This window comes from Notothenia rossii, assembly GCF_949606895.1.
Source record: "Notothenia rossii genome assembly, chromosome: 4".
NCBI lineage: Eukaryota > Metazoa > Chordata > Actinopteri > Perciformes > Nototheniidae > Notothenia > Notothenia rossii.
The window spans coordinates 72,045,987-72,065,379 of record NC_136902.1 but is presented as its reverse complement, the minus strand read 5'-3'; the positions used below and the strand labels follow the sequence as shown (position 1 = coordinate 72,065,379).

General features: G+C 41.5%; 1 protein-coding gene across 2 annotated transcripts; it reads left to right on the top strand.

Annotated features, from left to right (window-relative positions):
- The first annotated feature begins 1,779 nt into the window (after nucleotides 1-1,779).
- LOC307037435 (scaffold protein ILK) lies at nucleotides 1,780-18,629 on the top strand. Of its 2 annotated transcripts, none has more exons than XM_079678303.1 (13): nucleotides 1,780-1,936; nucleotides 3,206-3,463; nucleotides 12,946-13,111; nucleotides 13,945-14,040; nucleotides 14,132-14,228; nucleotides 14,337-14,420; nucleotides 14,557-14,642; nucleotides 14,736-14,845; nucleotides 15,052-15,179; nucleotides 15,348-15,469; nucleotides 15,608-15,707; nucleotides 16,827-16,957; nucleotides 17,076-18,629. In XM_079678303.1, exons 2-13 carry the CDS (start codon nucleotides 3,375-3,377, stop codon nucleotides 17,223-17,225), a joined length of 1,359 nt encoding a protein of 452 aa, XP_079534429.1. In that variant the 5' UTR covers nucleotides 1,780-1,936; nucleotides 3,206-3,374; the 3' UTR covers nucleotides 17,226-18,629. The 2 variants fall into 2 exon arrangements, with proteins under 2 accessions (XP_079534429.1, XP_079534430.1); XM_079678304.1 differs by having other exon boundaries at nucleotides 1,787-1,936; nucleotides 3,244-3,463.
- The last annotated feature ends 764 nt before the right edge of the window (nucleotides 18,630-19,393 follow it).

Below are 19,393 nucleotides of genomic sequence, written 5' to 3'. Positions count from 1 at the left end.
GTATTCATGAAACTATGTATATGATTCTGCACCCTAAATAAATACTGACTTGACTTAAATAATGATATCAACAAAATATATCAAGATATAGGCCTATTGTAATAAATGTGCAATTGTGTACGAAGAAAAGTCAGTGTATCTTCGTCTCATTTGTTTTTCTTTCTTTTCTTTTCATTTATTTCTTCTATGGGATTTTTGGTTTTTAAATTTCACCAGACTGTGAAGGCTTTTGCTTTGAAATTACTTCCGGGAGTTTCGCCCCGCCACTAGCTCAAAGATAATTGTCCATTTAGCAATGTAAAAATGTGTGTTTCTTTTAATCAGTTTTATCCAACATTTTGTCAGTATTTGAAACTATTTGTTTTAATGTTTTAATATTTTAATAATGATTTTATATTATAGTTGGAATAAAACATAATACCTAAACTTCAAACTAGAAAGTCAATGGTTTTAAAATGTTCACTTGCAAAAAAAATAGCCATATTACAAATAAATAATATAAATTATGTTGTCTTTTGGCGCTATATTTTCCCTTAGGGATGTCCAAATAACCTGTGGTGGGAAGTAACTAACTTTACTCAATTACTGTAATTAATTGGTTGAGTATTTCCATTTAATGCAACTCTTTACCTCTACTTCGCTATAATTTGTCTAATAAGCCACAGCTTTACAACTTCAGCAGTAAATTATATTAATATTAATGTATTAGTACGTCACCGATGTAAAATATGTAAAACATTTTTAGATCAAGTGATATTAACATGCAGAACCTCAACTTGTCACCAAATATTGGTACTCAAACAAAAGCAAAATATGTTTTTCCAACTCTGTACAGTGGTGGCCCAATATCACAAATGTTACATTTGTCTCAGTGGTCTTCACAGTTTGTACAGAATATCAGTATGACAGCACGACACCCTCTGTCCTTAGACCCTCACATTGTACAAGGAAAAACTTCCAGAGAAAACCCACAGTTTAAAGGGAAAAATGGGAGAAACCTCAGAGAGAGCAACAGAGGAGCGATCACTCTCCCAGGACGGACAGATGTGCAATAGATGCCGTGTGTAAATCGAAAAGATAATACATTTACAACATAGGTAGTCCAAATGTTTGGAAATGCATGTGTCTATGATAAGAAGATGAATCCACGAGGGGTGTCAGCAATCCTGTGGGAGCCATCAGGGAAGTAATATGGTGAGAGTCAGGCAGGACCGTAAAGTAGATCTACTCAAGTTCTGTATAATTTTTGAGGGACCTTCTTTTGTTCTTCAACTCAAATATAAATAGTGTACTTTAACTCCACCACATTTATTAAATATCTTTAGTTATTTTTCCGATTTTGATTAATAATTTGAATAATAATCAACACTTAAAAAAGACTGTAATTACACAAGGAGTAACATTCACAAGCTACCTGCAGCATTACAATAATTAAAACTAGCTCCAACTTTGCCTGCTTTGTTAACACTTAAATGCATCAATAATTTGAATCAAAACATATCATATATTAGTTTGAAATGGACCAATCTGCATAAGGAGTAGTCTACTTTTACTTTTAGTACTCCAAGTATATTTTGATCAAAATACTTTTGTACCTTTTTTTTTGTAATTTTGAATGCAGGACTTTTACTTGTAAAAGACTATTCCTACACTTTGGTAGTTCTACTTTTACTAAAGTACAAGATCTGAGTACTTCTTCCACTGTTACAACTGCCTAGTATTGATGCCTTTGTATTTTAAAAACCATGACCTGAGGCAGTGGATTTGTCCTCTCTGCAGTGCCCCATCCCGCCTGTAGGGGGCGGGCCTCTCTTGCTCTGGACATTACCACGTACGGCGGCGGTGAGGGTGTGGACGTCCCGCAGCATTCAACCCAGAAACATAACGCTGCTAATAACTACTAACCGCGTTACACCGCAACAGGCGAATATACCCGGTAAGTTTATCTCATTGGAGGCATATTTCATTTCTATTTGCTCTCTTCAAACCACCAACTTACATCGTTGTGTGTTTATCTCAGTCAAATCAGCGTGAATTGAGAGAAAGGGAGACTGTCCGAGGCGTATAGATAGTTTGTTAGCTTGTTAGCCTGTGTCTCATTTAGTTAACCAGAGGATGCTAGCTAATGCGTGGAGCTTATACACTCACTTTTGGTTTAGTCGGATGTAATAAAACCACATTGTGTTCCTGACAGGTGCTGAAAGCATAACCAGCTTGTTTAATGAGCTATTCCTCTCTGTTAGCTAGTAGCAGAGCAGCTAGTCACACTGCTCGGTGGGGTGAAATCATTACTCTGACACCAGATTGTTGCTATTTGTGTGTTAATTTATATGAACAAATCACAAAGTCAACCTGAAAGTGGTGTTAAATTGCACTAACATATAAAGTGTTGGCATCCGCCTTACCTTTTTTAAGTTCGAGTGATGGGCTTATTCAAACATTAAGTTAGAAATGTATGTCTTTCTTCATATTAATTGTACATGGGCAATTGTGATCCCAGTACTGTGCTAGTGTCATTCCAACTTTTTAAACTCTTTACAATCTGGTGTCTTCAGTAATGTCTTGAAATTAGTCTATGCTTTATATTTAGCAAGCATATCATGTTTTTATCATGGTCCAGGTTGTGTGGAATATAAGGAAGTGTATCATTCACACCCTCTACTACAACATCTACCTTGTTTATTAAAAATGCCGGTTGAAATTTAAGAAAGATGACCTACTCGCATAGCTTGTTTTTTTCCTCAATGTTCCAAATATAATTTGCAACATAAGACAGAGAAAAGCAGTAAATCATCAGAAATAAGGAAACTGTAACCAGTTGTTTTCTATTTGTGTGTGATAAATGTCTTAAACAACTAACTGATTATTGAATCCAGTTACAGATAGATTTTCTGTCAATCAACTAATTGATCAACCACAATACCTTGTTGGTGCTAATAAAAGTATTGTGGATACAAATATGTATTCACCATGGTGTTCACCATGGGTTCAACAAAACAGTGTTGTGAGTCACTTTGCTGTAAACTGCACATCCAGCCAGTATTTAGGGCGGATAAGATTACTCAACACTAGGTTTCTAAGTTGTTGCTATCTTATATTTTAAGTTTGTACAACAGTACATGCCACATAGCCTTTATCATCTGGAATCAAACGGGTTTAATATGCGTTATCAGAGCAACTTCCTTGTTTGTGTCCCCCTTCACAGGGTTGCTGGAGTGCCATTGAGCTTCTTGTGTTCCTCAGTCTCCCAGATGAGGGACTGATGCTGCCCAGGCCCCTGCTGAACCCCTCGGGTTGCCTCTCATCTGTCCCAGCTCCTTTCTGCATCTACTCCCACGGGTGCTACTTAAGAAGAGGAGAATACACTAACTAAAATGGATGATATCTTCACGCAGTGCCGGGAAGGCAATGCGGTTGCAGTTCGATTATGGTTGGACAATACAGAGAACGACCTCAATCAAGGGTGAGCCAAAGTTTATTTAGTTACACCGTAGTGTCGTTTCTTACTTTGAATGTTTAATTTTAAGCCTATATTTTTGGTGCAGGCTGAGAGCCCGCCTTTTCAGTCCCTAGCGAGATAGTGGCCTATGCTTGAACTCATTTCCTTTTGGGCACATGTTTATGTCCAGAGTAATTCAGAAACGTGATGTTGGACAGGAAGCCTGCTGTCGTGGTAGAGATAGTCACGCTTTAATTTGAATTGAGACCCTTGGAGGAATTAAAATAAAGAGTAAACATACCCTCACACAGATCTGCAGGCTTCTGTAAGATGTGACATGTTTGTTATACAAAATGTCTGTCTGATAGTAACAGTCCTTCTGTATCCTCAGCTGAATCTGTAAAGAAACACTTGGCAGAGCTTGCCAGTTGTTTTTCATGTTTAGGGCTGTAAAGATTAAAGAAGGATTCATACCTTTTTATAATAAAAAAATACAAACATGCAAGAAGTCAGCCATTGCAAAATACCAAATAGTCCTTTTTGGAGCACTTTTGTCTAATTTTTAGTTATTGATACAGATAATAAGGAATATTTGTTCGCCTTTTTAATGTCTGTATTGACATTGTGTGCTCAGTTTCCCCTTTCCTTTCATTCAAATTCCCCACTGTTTAGACGGTATGATTGCATCAAGCCAGTGTGTATCCATGCATTCCCAACATGTGACTCGTCCATTAGCTGATTGCATGTCAAGTTCCCTTTTCCGGTTGATATATCTCCCCCAGTGGGTGAAACACATTTATTCTTGCCATTTAATTTCCCTACAGAATTTCTACTCATTCCCTTGTTATATTTCATTAACCCCCTGTATCTCAGCCTCTCAGATATCAATGTGATATTTGCTGTGCTCCTCGATGATGGTGTGTTTACGCTGATGTTACTCCCTGACAGAGAGTAGTAGTGGAATGCTGAATCTCCTTACAAGGAATAACACACAGGCCTCGAGGGAACCTTCTACCACCTACCAAAACTGAGGGAGAGGGGGAGGAGATCATTGTAGTAGGGCCGGGCTCGAAGAGTTATGTGTGACGAGACAGAGGATCATTGTGAGTGTGCGTGGGGGGGCAAATTGTGAATTTTTCAAAACAGAAATGCAGAGTAAGCCATAGCAGAGGACATCACGTTCCCCTCCTCCACTTATGTTTCTGTTATTCTTCTCCCAGTAGTATTAGATAACTCCGCTCATTTCCGCTCGCCATTTCCTCCCAAGTTCACAAGAGATAATTGCAAAGTTTCTCCTAAATGTTTACAATGTAGTTATTCTCTCTTCTGGTCTTCTCTGAATATATTTCAACCCCAATTTTGAGTAATGTTGGTACCAAATATAGTAATGTCAGTATATGATATAGTTTTGCGTTGCATGGAGAGTAACCCATGGTTTGAAATTGAATACATTTGTAAAGCTGAAACCCTAAGGCTAGGGCTGCAACTGACCCTGAATAATTTTTGTCTTTTTAAATGTTAGATAATAGTCCATTTTGCTTTCCTAGCCCAAGACGATGCTTTCAGGTTCCCTTCTTTTGTCCGAACATTGAGCCCAAACATGTAGATATTCAGTTTGCTGTTGCATAAACAAAGGAGTGCAGCAAATCCCTATCATTTGAAGTTTAGATTCAGAGAATGCATAACATTTTGTTTGCACAACATGGACTTAACGCTCGATGCATTTCAAAATATTTGCTTGATTTATAAATGTGTTGAATAACTGAATATTGATATGCACATTTTCCAAAACATTATAAATACTTTTAATATATGTTCCAGCCTTTCAAATGGGGCTGCTCGATTATGGTAAAAATCATAATTACGATTATTTGGGTCAATAATTGATATCACGATTATTAAAAACAATTTACTTTGAAAACATCCATTTATTGGAGAGAAAAAATGTGAACAGTATGTTTTGAACAGTTGATTACCCTGAACTTTAAGTATAATTCAACTGAAAAACCAATAAGAAAGAAAAATTAATAAAGAAAAAAAAGAAAAATTAATAATAATATTAAAAAGTAATTGTTATATTTCGATTACGTTGTTTTCATAATCGTTGCAAGCCATAATCTTAATTGCGATTCAAATACGATTAATTGAGCAGCCCTACTTACAGTATAATACATTGAATACAGTATCCTCAATTTTTTAGACTGTTGGGCAGACAGTAATGCAACACAACTGGTCAACTTGGACTCCCTGAATTTGCGATGCTTAACATTTGAACAAATGAAAAATTGGTTTGCATTTGAATACTGAAAATAATTTCCTGTTGCTGCACCATTTGAATAATAATAATAGTCTGCGCCCGACTTCTATTCCTGAGTGCCCCGCTTGTGTTGCGTTTAATCTCCGGAGAGGACTGGGGTCAATGCTCTTGTGATTTCTTTGGCTTACAAGTGTGTAATTATGGCTTTGATGGTTATCTGTATTTAGCCTCTGTTTACATTTGCATCCAAAATAAGCCCTCCACATGTGTGAATAATAGTTAGAGCAGAAGACTTTCCATTTCACTCATAATGTCTTTGGCCCTTAGGACAGCACTTATTTTGTATCGAGTTTACCATGCAGGCTCCTTTTCTGGGAAAGAGGTAGGTTCACAGTGTGAATGCAGATTTAATCTATACTCTTTGGTGGGAGCAGCAGTATGTTGCCCTGCAGTGAGAACTACTGCAAGCCGACAGTTCAGAGAGGCTTGTTGGAGCAGGTTGTCGTGTTCTCAGAAGAATCAGTGTTAGCATTTTGTGAAAAAAAAAAAAAAAAGATCAGATATGCTTTCCACGCTCTGCTAATCTCTCCCATTTATTTCTACAGTCCTTATAGAAGAATTGACTAAACTTGAATCTGTCATTATCATAACGGGTTTATGTTAACATCTGTAGTCTGGAGCTATAGCAAAAGAAAAAGCAACATTATCAAATATAATTATTAAATGGAATTATCATAACAATAACAAGTGTTTATCTGATAATAATATATTGGCCACACATTAATATGTGTATGGATGTGCTAATTAATAATACTTCAGGCCCGATCAGCCTTTTCATTTTGGGCATCTGTGAATATCGAGTACAATGCCATACTTTTATTTATTAAATGAGTTTTTACTGCATCTGGCACGCTGAAACAACAGCTGGTGTGCTACTTAATCTGACAAACCTTGTTTTTCTTAAATTCCTCAATACAGGATCCCTTAGAAATGATCTTTGTCTAAGGCAAAGGAAAGCAATGAAACACTAGCAACAAGATCAGATTTTGCAGGATTTTATATAGAATCATAAAATGTTTCATAGATTTTTCCTGTGATATTGTATTTCTCTGAAGTAAAATTATTGTGCCATTGTTTTCTTTTTAGTTGTCAGATGTTGGTGTGAATTTAGTTGACCCTCCCTCAGGCGTGCTATTGAGCGGAGGGGGGGAAGTCTGGGCAGAGACAAACAGGGTCCAGACACGGTCTCTTCCTCTGGATCTCTGTCTGCCAAACTGAGCACTGTTGGCAGGTTGAAGTGCCTGAAATAAATGACCACAGCTAGTGTGGAGGGGGAGAGCAGGAGGAAAGCCTGGCACTCCAGAGCCTCTGGGGTGTGGGGATGAAGCTAGCTTAGAGGGAAAATCCTATATCCTATAAAAAGGGTCTCCGAATGAAAATAAACTCAGGAAACCAGAGCCCTCAGATGATGTGTTGGAAGTACGTTTGCAGCACTTGAATGTGGATTGGGGCACTTGTATTGTTAGTCATTAGTGGATAAAAAAATTATGCACTATTTTTATCATTTGCAAAAAACATTGTCATTCAAGGTTCAAGACTTTTATTGGTCATACGAACATAGCTACAGTGTAGTTATGACGATGAAAATCTTAGGTCACAGGCTCCTCCAACAGTGCAACACAATAAAACGGAGAAAAATAGTACAAGTAAATAGTAAATATAAAAGAAAAATAGTAAAATAAAAGTGAAATGTGAAAAATGGTTACATAATTTCTCAAAATATAAAGACAGGCATAAACAAATGCTGATAATGTTTCAGGCACATCATACCTTTTTATAACTTTTGATTATTATTTTATGTATTAATGTGCAATTGATTGATTGGTCTATACATCAGATGGTGAATGAATATCAGCATAAGTTCCACAAGATTCCAAGGTGATATCAAATGTGTTATTTGGTCCAACCACCACACCAACACTAGTTATCGGATATAACATTCTTATGTTAACAATGACCCCAGTGGACGAGAGGGTCGCCTCCCTACGCCTGCGGGTTATGGGGGGGAAAACTCTGACTGCTGTGTGTGCTTATGCACCCAACAGCAGTTCAGAGTATACGGCCTTCTTGGAGACCCTGGAAAGAGTCCTGTATGGGGCTCCTAAAGGGGACTCTTTAATCTTGCTGGGAGACTTCAACGCACATGTGGGCAATGATGGAGACACTTGGAGGGGAGTGATTGGGAGGAACGGCCCCCCTGATCTGAACCGGAGTGGTGGTTTGTTACTGGACTTCTGTGCTAGTCATGGATTGGCCATAACAAACACCATGTTCGAACATAAGGATGCTCATAAGTGTACGTGGTACCAGAGCACCCTAGGCAGAAGGTCCATGATCGATTTCGTTATCGTATCATTGGACCTGAGGCCGTATGTTTTGGACTCTCGGGTAAAGAGAGGGGCGGAGTTGTCAACTGATCACCATCTGGTGGGGAGTTGGGTCGAGTGGCGGGGGAAGCCTCTGGATAGACCTGGTAAGCCCAAACGTGTAGTTCGGGTGAACTGGGAACGTCTGGAGGAGGCCCAAGTTCAGGAGGCCCAAGTTCAGAAGGCCTTCAACTCACACCTCCGGCGGAGCTTTTCGGGCATTCCTGTGGAGGTTGGGGACATTGAACCAGAGTGGTCGGTGTTCAAAGCCTCTATTGCCGAAGCCGCGGCGGGGAGCTGTGGTTTCAAGGTCCTAGGTGCCTCAAGGGGCGTTAACCCTCGAACCTCCTGGTGGACAACGGTAGTCAGGGAAGCCGTCCGACTGAAGAAGGAGGCCTTCAGGGATTTGTTATCCCGGGGGACTCCCAAGGCAGTTGCAAGGTACCGACAGGCCCGAAGGGCAGCAGCCTCAGCCGTGGCCGAGGCAAAGCAGCGGGTGTAGGAGAAGTTTGGAGAAGACATGGAAAAGGACTTTCGGGCGGCACCAAAGTTGTTCTGGAAAACTGTCCGACACCTCAGGAGTTGGAAGCAGGGAACCATCCAGGCTGTGTACAGTAAGGATGGGACGTTGTTGACCTCAACTGATGGAGTGTTAGGGCGTTGGAAGGAGCACTTTGAGGAACTCCTGAACCCGACAACTCCGCCCTCTATGTTAGAGGCAGAGCTGGAGTACGACGGGGGATCGACACCAATCTCCCGGGGGGAGGTCACTGAGGTCGTCAAACAACTTCACAGTGGCAAAGCCCCGGGGCGGGTGGATGAGATCCGCCCAGAAATGCTGAAGGCTCTGGGTGTTGAGGGACTGTCATGGTTGATACGTCTCATCAACGTTGCGTGGAAGTCGGAAACAGTACCGAAGGAGTGGCAGACCGGGGTGGTGGTTCCCCTTTTTAAAAAGGGGGATCAGAGGGTGTGTGCCAATTACAGAGGCATCACACTACTCAGCCTCCCCGAGAAAGTTTACTCTAAGGTACTCGAAAGGACGGTCAGGCCGATTGTCGAACCTCAGATTGAGGAGGAACAATGCGGATTCCGTCCTGGTCGTGGAACGACGGATCAGCTTTTTACTCTTGCAAGAATCCTGGAGGGGGCCTGGGAGTACGCTTATCCAGTCTACATGTGTTTTATAGACTTGGAGAAGGCGTATGACCGGGTTCCCAGGGAGTCACTGTGGGAGGTGCTGCGGGAGTATGGGGTGAAGGGGTCTCTACTCAGGGCCATCCAATCTCTGTACTCCCAAAGCGAGAGCTGTGTCCGGGTCCTCGGCAGTAAGTCGGACCCATTTCCGGTGAGGGTTGGCCTCCGCCAAGGCTGCGCTTTGTCACCAATCCTGTTTGTAATATACATGGATCGAATTTCGAGGCATAGTCGTGGGGGAGGGGGTCTGCAGTTCGGTGGACTAAGGATTGCACCACTGCTTTTTGCAGATGATGTGGTTCTGATGGCTTCATCGGTCTGCGACCTTCAGCACTCACTGGATCGGTTCGCAACCAAGTGTGAAGCGGCTGGGATGAGGATCAGCACCTCCAAATCTGAGGCCATGGTTCTCAGCAGGAAACCGATGGACTGTCCACTCCAAGTAGGGAATGAGTCCTTACCCCAAGTGAAGGAGTTCAAGTATCTCGGGGTCTTGTTCTCGAGTGAGGGAACAATGGAGCGTGAGATGGGTCGGAGAATCGGAGCAGCGGGAGCGGTACTGCAGTCGCTTTACCGCACCGTTGTGACGAAAAGGGAGCTGAGCCAGAAGGCAAAGCTCTCGGTCTACCAGGCCATTTTCGTTCCTACCCTCACCTGCAGTATGGTCATGAAGGATGGGTCATGACCGAAAGAACGAGATCGCGGGTACAAGCGGCCGAGATGGGTTTTCTCCGCAGGGTGGCTGGTGTCTCCCTTAGGGATAAGGTGAGAAGTTCGTTCATCCGGGAGGGACTCGGAGTTGAACCGCTCCTCCTTCACGTCGAAAGGAGCCAGTTGAGGTGGTTCGGGCACCTAGTTAGGATGCCACCTGGGCGCCTCCCTAGGGAGGTGTTCCAGGCACGTCCAGCTGGGAAGAGACCAAGGGGTAGACCTAGGACCAGGTTGAGGGATTATATCTCTTCGCTGGCCTGGGAGCACCTTGGGATCCCCCAGTCAGAGCTGGTTGATGTGGCCAGGGAAAAGAAAGTTTGGGGCTCTCTGCTGGAACTGCTACCTTCGCGACCCAACCACGGATAAGCGGGAGAAGATGGATGGATGGATGTTAACAATGACATAAAATAGTAAGCCATCAAATCCTCCAATTCAAAGGAGCTGAAACCAGACAACTACTGGAGGCAGGGTTGATACAAGATTGTTTATATCACGTTGTGGTTGTCATACAGATGAGCAGGATGGTACATTTGTTTATGTGTTGACTTCATAACTTTACTTCCTTTCTTAAACAGTGTTCAGCTCAACACAGAACTCTAATAACATGAGAGAATTGAGGCTCTGCGGAGTGTTCCTATCATAAACTTACACTAATTAAGTTTTGGGGATTTGGCCTTTTTGTCTGAGAGGAAATTGCTCAGAGGGCAAATCGGATGTGACTGCAGCAGGTCACCCAGATGCACAGACACATATGTGTTGTGGGACTGAGGGTCTCTGTGGGGCTCTTGATGTTGCTTTCAGCAGAGCTTTGCAGGAATTGTGAATACAAGCCAGTGAATTGATGGCGGGGGCAAAGGGTTCAGATTCCTGCAGATTCATAATACTCCCTTAGTTCTCAGATTGCATTATTATGCTGTACGCCTAGTCATCATTTCAGAGTAGATGCATAACTTTATTTTTAGGGTTTATGCTGTGTAGCACAAACAATAGAGCCCATATGGAAACGGAAGGTGTATGGAAAGTGTAATATGTCATCATTGCTGAATTAGAGAATCGATGAGTTGGATAAGGGAGTGCCGTCCACAGGAAGTCAGAGTAAAATGACACCATCGCACACAGCAGCCTGAGTGCATGTGTGTGCAGCGCTGCTGAAGGAAGTCTTACTGGGCCTGCAGCAAATATTCAACCAACTATTTTTATCTTATTTACTTTTTTTTGTCCGATTGTTTCTCTTTCACTCAGCCCTTATTGTATTGCTGCCTGTGTCCTGAGGCAAAGAGGACTGATGGTTTATGTGCTGTTTCAGTCTGAGTTGCATCAACTTCCTTTTTCCGAGGAGGATACCAAATGAACAAATTCCTCATTTTGTGATCTCAAAGCAGAGAGTCCCTCTTAAATTAATGCACAACAACATAATGCTGTAGCTTTAGATAGAAACTGGGAACTGATGGTATCTAAGGAACTTATATACTTAGCTTACTATTAATATGGCCTGACACAACAATCCCACAGAATATACCTATTTCCTTAAAGTTCTAACATTTGTGTTAATTTAACTTTATGTTGATTTGGTGGCTGTATTGCTGTGTCGTTGACTTGTATGGCGCATTGGATTAAATGCTGAGGAGACCTAATAAAAGTACTTATTGCTGACTCATGACATACTTATGGCGCATTTCCACCGCAGGCCTCGCTCGGCCTCGCTCGGTTTGGTTAGGCCTTATTAGGCCCGGCTCACTTTAATGCTGCGCTTCCATTACAGTTTAGGAGCTGGGGCAGTAACTATTGTAAGTGTAGGCGGAGCCGTGACATCATCTTCAATGAGCACCCGTGAGCACCCCAGAAAAAACAACATCAGCCGTTAGCTGTTTGCACTCAAGCTCCTCATATCTGTTCATAAACTAGACAAAAGTTAAACAAGTACAAACCACTGACTGTCTGTGTCATGGCGAATACAGTCGCTGGTTTATTTATGTCTGTATAGGCCGTTGTGAGTCTGGACGGTCGGAGCACATAGCCTATATTGCGTTAGCTTAGCCGATCTCCATTTAGACAACAAATCAAATCAAGTTTTATTTATATAGCACATTTTTTTTTAAATGATTTTTGGTCGAGTCAAAGTGCTGTACATATAATAAAAATACCCTAAAGTAAAGACACTTTACAGCAAATACAACAGCACAGTTTGTGCAGAATATCAGTATGAGAAAACGACACCCTCTGTCCTTAGATCCTCACATCGTACAATGAAAAAGCTCCGGAGAAAAACCCACAGTTTAAAGGGGAAAATGGGAGAAAACCTCAGGGAGAGCAACAGAGGAGGGATCCCTCTCCTAGGACGGACAGACGTGCAATAGATGCCGTGTGTAAATCGAAGAGATAATACATTTTACAGCATAGGTAGACCAAATGTTTGGAAATGCATGTGTCTATGATAAGAAGATCACGCATTTTAAAAGGTTTTTCGCCTGCCGTCTGTCTGCAGTCTTGTCAAAGCATTAATTCATGGTTTTGACTAACCGGTATCATTATCTTGTTACTTCGGCATCATTTTGAAACGTGTATTACAATTAAATCACGGTCAAATATGTTCATCTTGTTGTAGTTGTAGCCCCCTTGACAGCGATTCTCTCTCTAGTTTAGCAAACTCAGCCCGACTCAGCCCTGTTTGTTGGCCTCGATAGAACCACGATTTAGTCGGGCCAGAAAAAATATGAAAAAGTAGCCCCGTGCCAAAACTAGGCCAAGTGCAAGCGCAACCAAAAACGGGCCTCGCTCGGCACGCTTAAAGCGAGCTCTGCGCTGCAGTGGAAACGCGCCATTAGAAGAACTTCAGGACAGGCGAATTTCTATGAAAAAAGTATTTTTGTCGGTGAAACCTGTGCTGAATACAAATGTTACCCTTCTCTCTGTAGAGATGACCACGGCTTCAGCCCGCTGCACTGGGCTTGCAGGGAGGGCCGCTCCAGCGTGGTGGACATGCTCATCATGAGAGGGGCTCGCATTAACGTCATGAACCGGGGGGACGACACGCCCCTACACCTGGCCTCCAGTCACGGACATCGCGAAATCGTGGGAAAGGTGTGGTTCATGTACACACTGGGGCACGCCCCTTTGGTCATCCTTTAAAATGCTCATATAACTGTTCAAGTTTGCTTCATAAACCCAGGATATTATGAAACCTCAGATGATGTCATCCCAAGAGCAATTGCAGATGCAGAGGTCTTGTCTGTTCTTGCAGTTCCATCATAAGAAATGTCAAACTGCAGGGATGAGGGAGATGTAGCAATGTTTCAGTGTTGATGTTTCAGTGTCTGCAACTACAGTTTACTTTTACCCCTGTCAACAAGTTATTTATAAAGAGAAGAAGTTATCTATAGCTGATTCTGTGGCTACTCTTGATTTGCCAAGATAAGTTTAAATAGTTTACCATTTAACAGCATTTGTGCACATTGGCTGCAATTTAACCAGCAATATGGTGATCCATTCCCTGATGTTCTGTGTTTGCACAAGCTGCAGGACTCCTTTTAACATGCTCCACATTGGTATACTGTATGACCTGTTGAAAGGCTTTTTAACCATGCAACATGCAGTGCATTGAACGCAGCTTCCTGCCAGACTTTTGTATTTGAAGACATTGACTTCAGTCTCCAAAAGAATATGAAGAGATATTGTAACGAAGCGTTTTGTATGCCAGAATGTGAAGCCTCTGCTCTGGGGTGTCTGATTTAGATTTGCTCCCACTCAGGTATTGAGTTTAATGTTAGGTATGTCTCAATACCTCTGGTATGTGTCCACAGGCGAGACAAACTTTTTGTTTTTTTCAGCATTAACACTCATCCCTGTATACAGCCCAAACAAGATCTGTCCAGCCTTGTTTTGCTTTTAATCCTTTGTTTCTGCTTCCCTTTCAGCTGATTCAGTGCAAAGCAGACACTAATTCAGCCAATGAGCACGGGAACACACCACTGCATTATGCCTGCTTCTGGGGCCAAGACCAAGTGGCTGAGGTGAGTGTGCCCCCTGGTGGAATTAAATACATTTTATGTTTAATAACAAACTATTAAAATGTAGCTAACAACAATTCCTCCTTTCACTTAGGACCTTGTGACTAATGGGGCTCAGGTGAGCATCTGTAACAAATATGGGGAAACGCCCCTGGACAAAGCCAAACCACACCTGCGTGAACTCCTCAGTGGTATACTGACCCCTCTTTACCACCTCCCTCATTTCAACAGTTTCAGCTTCCCTTTTGATTGTCTTTGTATTCAATTTTCTCATTGCACACTATTCCTTTATCAACCAGAAAAAGCTGAGAAAATGGGACAGAACTTGGCTAGGATTCCCTTCAAGGACACGTTCTGGAAAGGCACCACCAGAACTCGACCCCGTGAGTCCACCACACATAAAAACCTGTTCTTTAGCTGAAGTTTCCATCAGTCAATATACATGTGGTGTTTGAAATGTCCACTGCTTTTTGTCTGTATTGTGCTTTTTCACATTTCACATCGATTATGTGTTTTTAGGCAATGGCACCCTGAACAAACAAGCAGGCATTGACTACAAACAGCTCTCTCTCCTGGCTAAAGTGAATGAGAACCAGTCTGGAGAGGTACTTCTGATCTTATTACTTTACTATCCTGAATTGTTATGCCAAGGTACAAGCATTAATTTCACCTTTTCTTTATTTAATTCTTGCCTGTAGCTGTGGCAGGGACGCTGGCAAGGAAATGAGATTGTTGTTAAAGTGCTTAAAGTTCGTGACTGGACCACAAGAAAAAGCAGAGACTTCAACGAGGAATATCCAAAACTCAGGTTATTATCTAATCCTGAATTTTGTGCAGACTACATGTTGTGGCCACTCATTTTTCTGTTTTCATTGTGTTGATCTGACCGTTATGTCTTATTTCATTTTGGAGGGCTTGCATCTCACACAAGACGTCTGTTTATGTCAAATCCTCTGGGTTTCTTTCTTTCTGTCTGTCTGTCTGTCTGTCCCTCCCTCTTGGGCTCCATCCCAGGATATTTTCCCACCCGAATGTCCTTCCTATGTTGGGAGCATGTCAGTCTCCTCCCGCCCCTCACCCCATCATCATCACACACTGGATGCCTTATGGCTCCCTCTACAACGTGCTGCATGAAGGCACCAGTGAGTATTCCTGCTCTGGTCACAATACCTGTACTTGGTTTTTGTGATTTATTGAGCATTTGTCATTGTGTCACCATCACTTTGGTACAGTAGTAGCTACATATTGTTGAGTTGTTAAAGTAAGGGTGGCTAATATCTGTTATGATTTGTCCCTCACTGTGCTGTCAGACTTTGTGGTAGACCAGACGCAGGCGGTGAAGTTTGGGCTGGACATTGCTTGTGGAATGGCCTTCTTGCACACACTCGAACCCATGATCCCTCGCCACTATCTCAACAGCAAAAGTGTTATGGTAAGAAGAAGTGGCGTTTTTTTTTTTTAATCATAAATGTATAAACTGCCCTTTCAAAGAACAATTGTGTTCCCAAAAAAAACAACTCATAATTCTGTTTCGCTTCAAAGTGACATCTCTGTGTTCTTGTTTCCACAGATAGATGAAGACATGACAGCCAGGATCAGCATGGCAGATGTCAAGTTCTCCTTCCAGTGTCCTGGCAGGATGTACTTGCCTGCATGGGTAGCCCCCGAGGGTAGGCATCACTCGTACAGCACAGATCCAGAGTGGCAGCTGAAGACACAAGGGTGTATGATGGATGCAGGATACTCTAGACTCTCAGAACTAAATGTAATATACAGCAGATTTCCCCCAAGATACGGGGAAATCCAAGAGACATGAACTGATCACAGTACGTGAAAATAACCAGGGATCCACAGAGAAGGTTTTATGTTCACAAAACAGTGCATGGAGCATGATGGCGCTTCCTGCATGAGATATAGGAGTCTTGTTACCATAGCAACACCTACATACAGTCTAGGTATAGTGGGTAGTGATCCGTGAAATTGAGAGCGCGAGAGTGATGGTATTGATAAGACACAAATGTACATTTTTGGCTGATATGAAGATTTTCTGTAGGCCTTATCTTCAGCATGAATGTCTTTGTAACAGTTATACAGATTGCAACAATATATTATTCCAACAAAATTGTTCTATGATAGAAACATTTTTTGTTATCACCTACTGGGATGAAAACATAGTTTTACAGGAAAAGGAGCTTGAGATTCAATGTTGATACAAAGATACTGAGGTCTTTCAGTCACTTGTATTGCTGCGCCAACAACATGATATTTCTTTTTTATAGTCGATGGCATTTAAAAAATAATTTTAATTTGGTAAGCCTAGAGGACCAACTCATGTGGATAGTGTGGTTATTTGCCACTTCTTAGATCACCTCCTCAGTAACCAAGATATACTGTATATAGGTTACTGAAGAATATACAAATTGTAAACGCTTTATGATGAACACAATATAATGGCTTCTTCCGTTCACCGTGCTACACCCTTCCACCAAGTATAATGAATATCTCGCAAGGAGATTTCCCTGCTGACAAACAAACAGCCAAACGCATAGCCTCCTTAGCTCATAATAACGGCAGTATCACAAGTATTCTTTTTCAGATGTTAGCATTTTAAACCTACAAAATGTTAAACCAGTTGTATTTTCATTCACTTTCCAGTTGAATTTCTGCATTTCAACCCAATATTAACAAACCTGTGTTCACCTGAATCGAAGTGTAGAGAAAGGCAGCTCCTGTTGTGTAGTTCAGTGTGTTTGCCTGATGTTCATTTGTTGCCCTTTTGTGATACCCAGCCCTGCAGAAGAAGCCAGAAGAGATCAACCGTCGGTCATCAGACATGTGGAGCTTTGCCATCCTGCTGTGGGAGCTGGTGACCAGAGAAGTGCCGTACGCTGACCTCTCCAACATGGAGATTGGCATGAAGGTTAGCACATCTTTCTCCAACTCATTATATTACCAGCTGAGTAGAATAACTCATAGCTTTAATGCCATTAGGAATATATTTCCTGCTTAACCAAACATTTTGTCTGTTTTACTATCAGGTTGCCTTGGAGGGTTTGAGGCCCACTATCCCCCCCGGCATTTCGCCCCACATTTGCAAGCTCATGAAGATATGCATGAACGAGGACCCAGCAAAGAGGCCCAAATTTGACATGATTGTGCCAATTCTGGAGAAAATGCAGGACAAGTGAAACTCCTCCTCTGCCCTCCTGTACTGAACCGTTGCATTTAGAGGATATCTTGTCCCAAATGTCCCTCTGATATATTGGTGTGGTGCTTGCCAGTATTGCCTTAAACTCTCACTTTCTGCTGCATTCAACACCACTGTAGCTTCAGCTTCTGACATGAATTCAGCAGGAGTCACATCTTGTACGCCTTTGTTCTTTCCTCTTTTTTTCAATGTGATATCAAGTTTTTATTATTACTGTCTTCATCTTTGTCACTGATTTGCTGTCTTCACAGGAGGTTTGTGTTGACTGTTCATCCCCTAACTGTAATCATGTGACTGAGTTATATCCTCTTATAGACTGAATAACCTGTGGAGGTCAGCATGAGAGACTGCAGCACTCCTTCAGTGGATTTAAGGCCTTGTTTTTCTTACCTGGAGTGGGCTTGCCTTGTAAGGAAACTGCTCCTCTATAATGTTGGCCCCTAATAAATCCGATAACACATTAACTCAAAGCTTGTCTTGTAGGAACGAGTAGTTGTGTTGGCTACAAACTGTATGCAACTGGGCAAGCATGACACATGTCTGAAACCAAGCATTTAAGCAATATATCAGATTATAAAAATGTTTATGAAAGAGCGATGCCTGTGAAAGTACTTAGAAGTGATACCTTTCAGCTTGGTTGTGATGTGTTTAAGCCTGACCGTAAACTGCTGACAGTGATGTAAAACTGCCCATAGAAACTTTATTTTCATGCAGGAAAAATGGCAATTTTGGGCAGATTACTTTTATATGGATTGCAAGATTGCTAATTTTGTTGTTGATTGCTATCATGTAATGTAATTAACTAGAAGACTCAAAGGTTATCTACTTTTTCTCATTACACTCCCTTCAAAATCTTAACGTTTTTATACGATCAAATACTGTTGGCTGTACTTTTTTGACACTTGAGTATAATCTCCTCAAAATGTCTAAAAGTGTTAGTGCTCAACTCACAAGGGTTTTTTTTCATGCTAAAAGCTGGCTGTGTCGTCCTGTGTTAGGAATGAATTCTGCAACTGAGATAATTTATTCGTAGATATCAAAGATACAGTATGTTGTGCTTTCAAGCAATGGACTGCCTTTCCTCCTAACTTTACGGCTACATCAGAAGCAGCTGCCAACAGAAGGTGACTGGGACAAGGAGCAGGGGTACTAACATCCTGCAAACCTTCATTTTGTTTTCTCACGTGTTTTTATTTCCTTGGTCCTCTACATTACTTCTGACTTTCTTTCAATCTTGTGGGTTTTTGTTCTACCTGCATCGTCCATGTGTCTACACCAGCTTGCTTATTTGTGCTGAATCACAGGTTGAAGCCAAAATCAAGAATGACTTTCAAAAATGTATGTATTTATATATAAGTATATTAAAAAGGAAAAATATGGGCAACTTGATTGTGTGAATTCATATTGTAAATCTGATGATTTTGAGAAGTTTGGCAAAGGTGAACCAACACATGAATAATTATAAAGAATAAAACATCACATTTTAAAAATAGAAACACAATATCAGGCCAATGAAATGTAACTAGGCTACTGATATGTCCTTCAACATGGAATAGTGCTTTTCTGATATATTTAGGAAATATGAATAATCATTGATTTATGGCAATACGGGTTAAAAAAAAACCTGTTGAACCCCATCCACCCGCCCCCGGGCGGAAAAACGCATCATCTGCAGGAAACAACGTCTGAGGGCTTCTTAATATTGAATAAACTATGAATGTTTTATATCCATGTAACGGGAAGAAACTCAGCTAACTGATCTTTTTGTGTTTTTTTGTACAAAAAACACAAAGCTAACGCTGAGCCTCTGAATTAGCCACGAGCGAAAAAATGCTAACGGCGGTTGCACAGAAACTCACTCATAACACCCTTATTACTTATTGTAATTGCACATCCAACATATCGATTAGCATCGTGAGAAGACGCAGAATCGATGGGTATATGTATCATCACTCCATGATAAGAACTCGCAACATAAACAAAAACAGACATAACACGTCGCTAGGTAGCAAAAACGGCACTATGTCTTACCTTCCTTGTTGTCTGATCAAAAGTTGTCTTCAATGGCATGAAACGATAAAAACACTGCTGAAGGTTAATCTATAGGTTAATCCAATGTGGCTGTGTCACTTTGAAATGATTTCTGAT

Excerpts from the sequence above, each read along its gene's own strand:
- LOC307037435 (XM_079678303.1), top strand. The coding sequence starts at position 3,375 with ATGGATGATATCTTCACGCAGTGCCGGGAAGGCAATGCGGTTGCAGTT. Across the intron at positions 15,470-15,607 it reads TCAACAGCAAAAGTGTTATG|ATAGATGAAGACATGACAGC; the intron begins GTAAGAAGAAGT and ends TTGTTTCCACAG. Across the intron at positions 16,958-17,075 it reads ACATGGAGATTGGCATGAAG|GTTGCCTTGGAGGGTTTGAG; the intron begins GTTAGCACATCT and ends TTTTACTATCAG.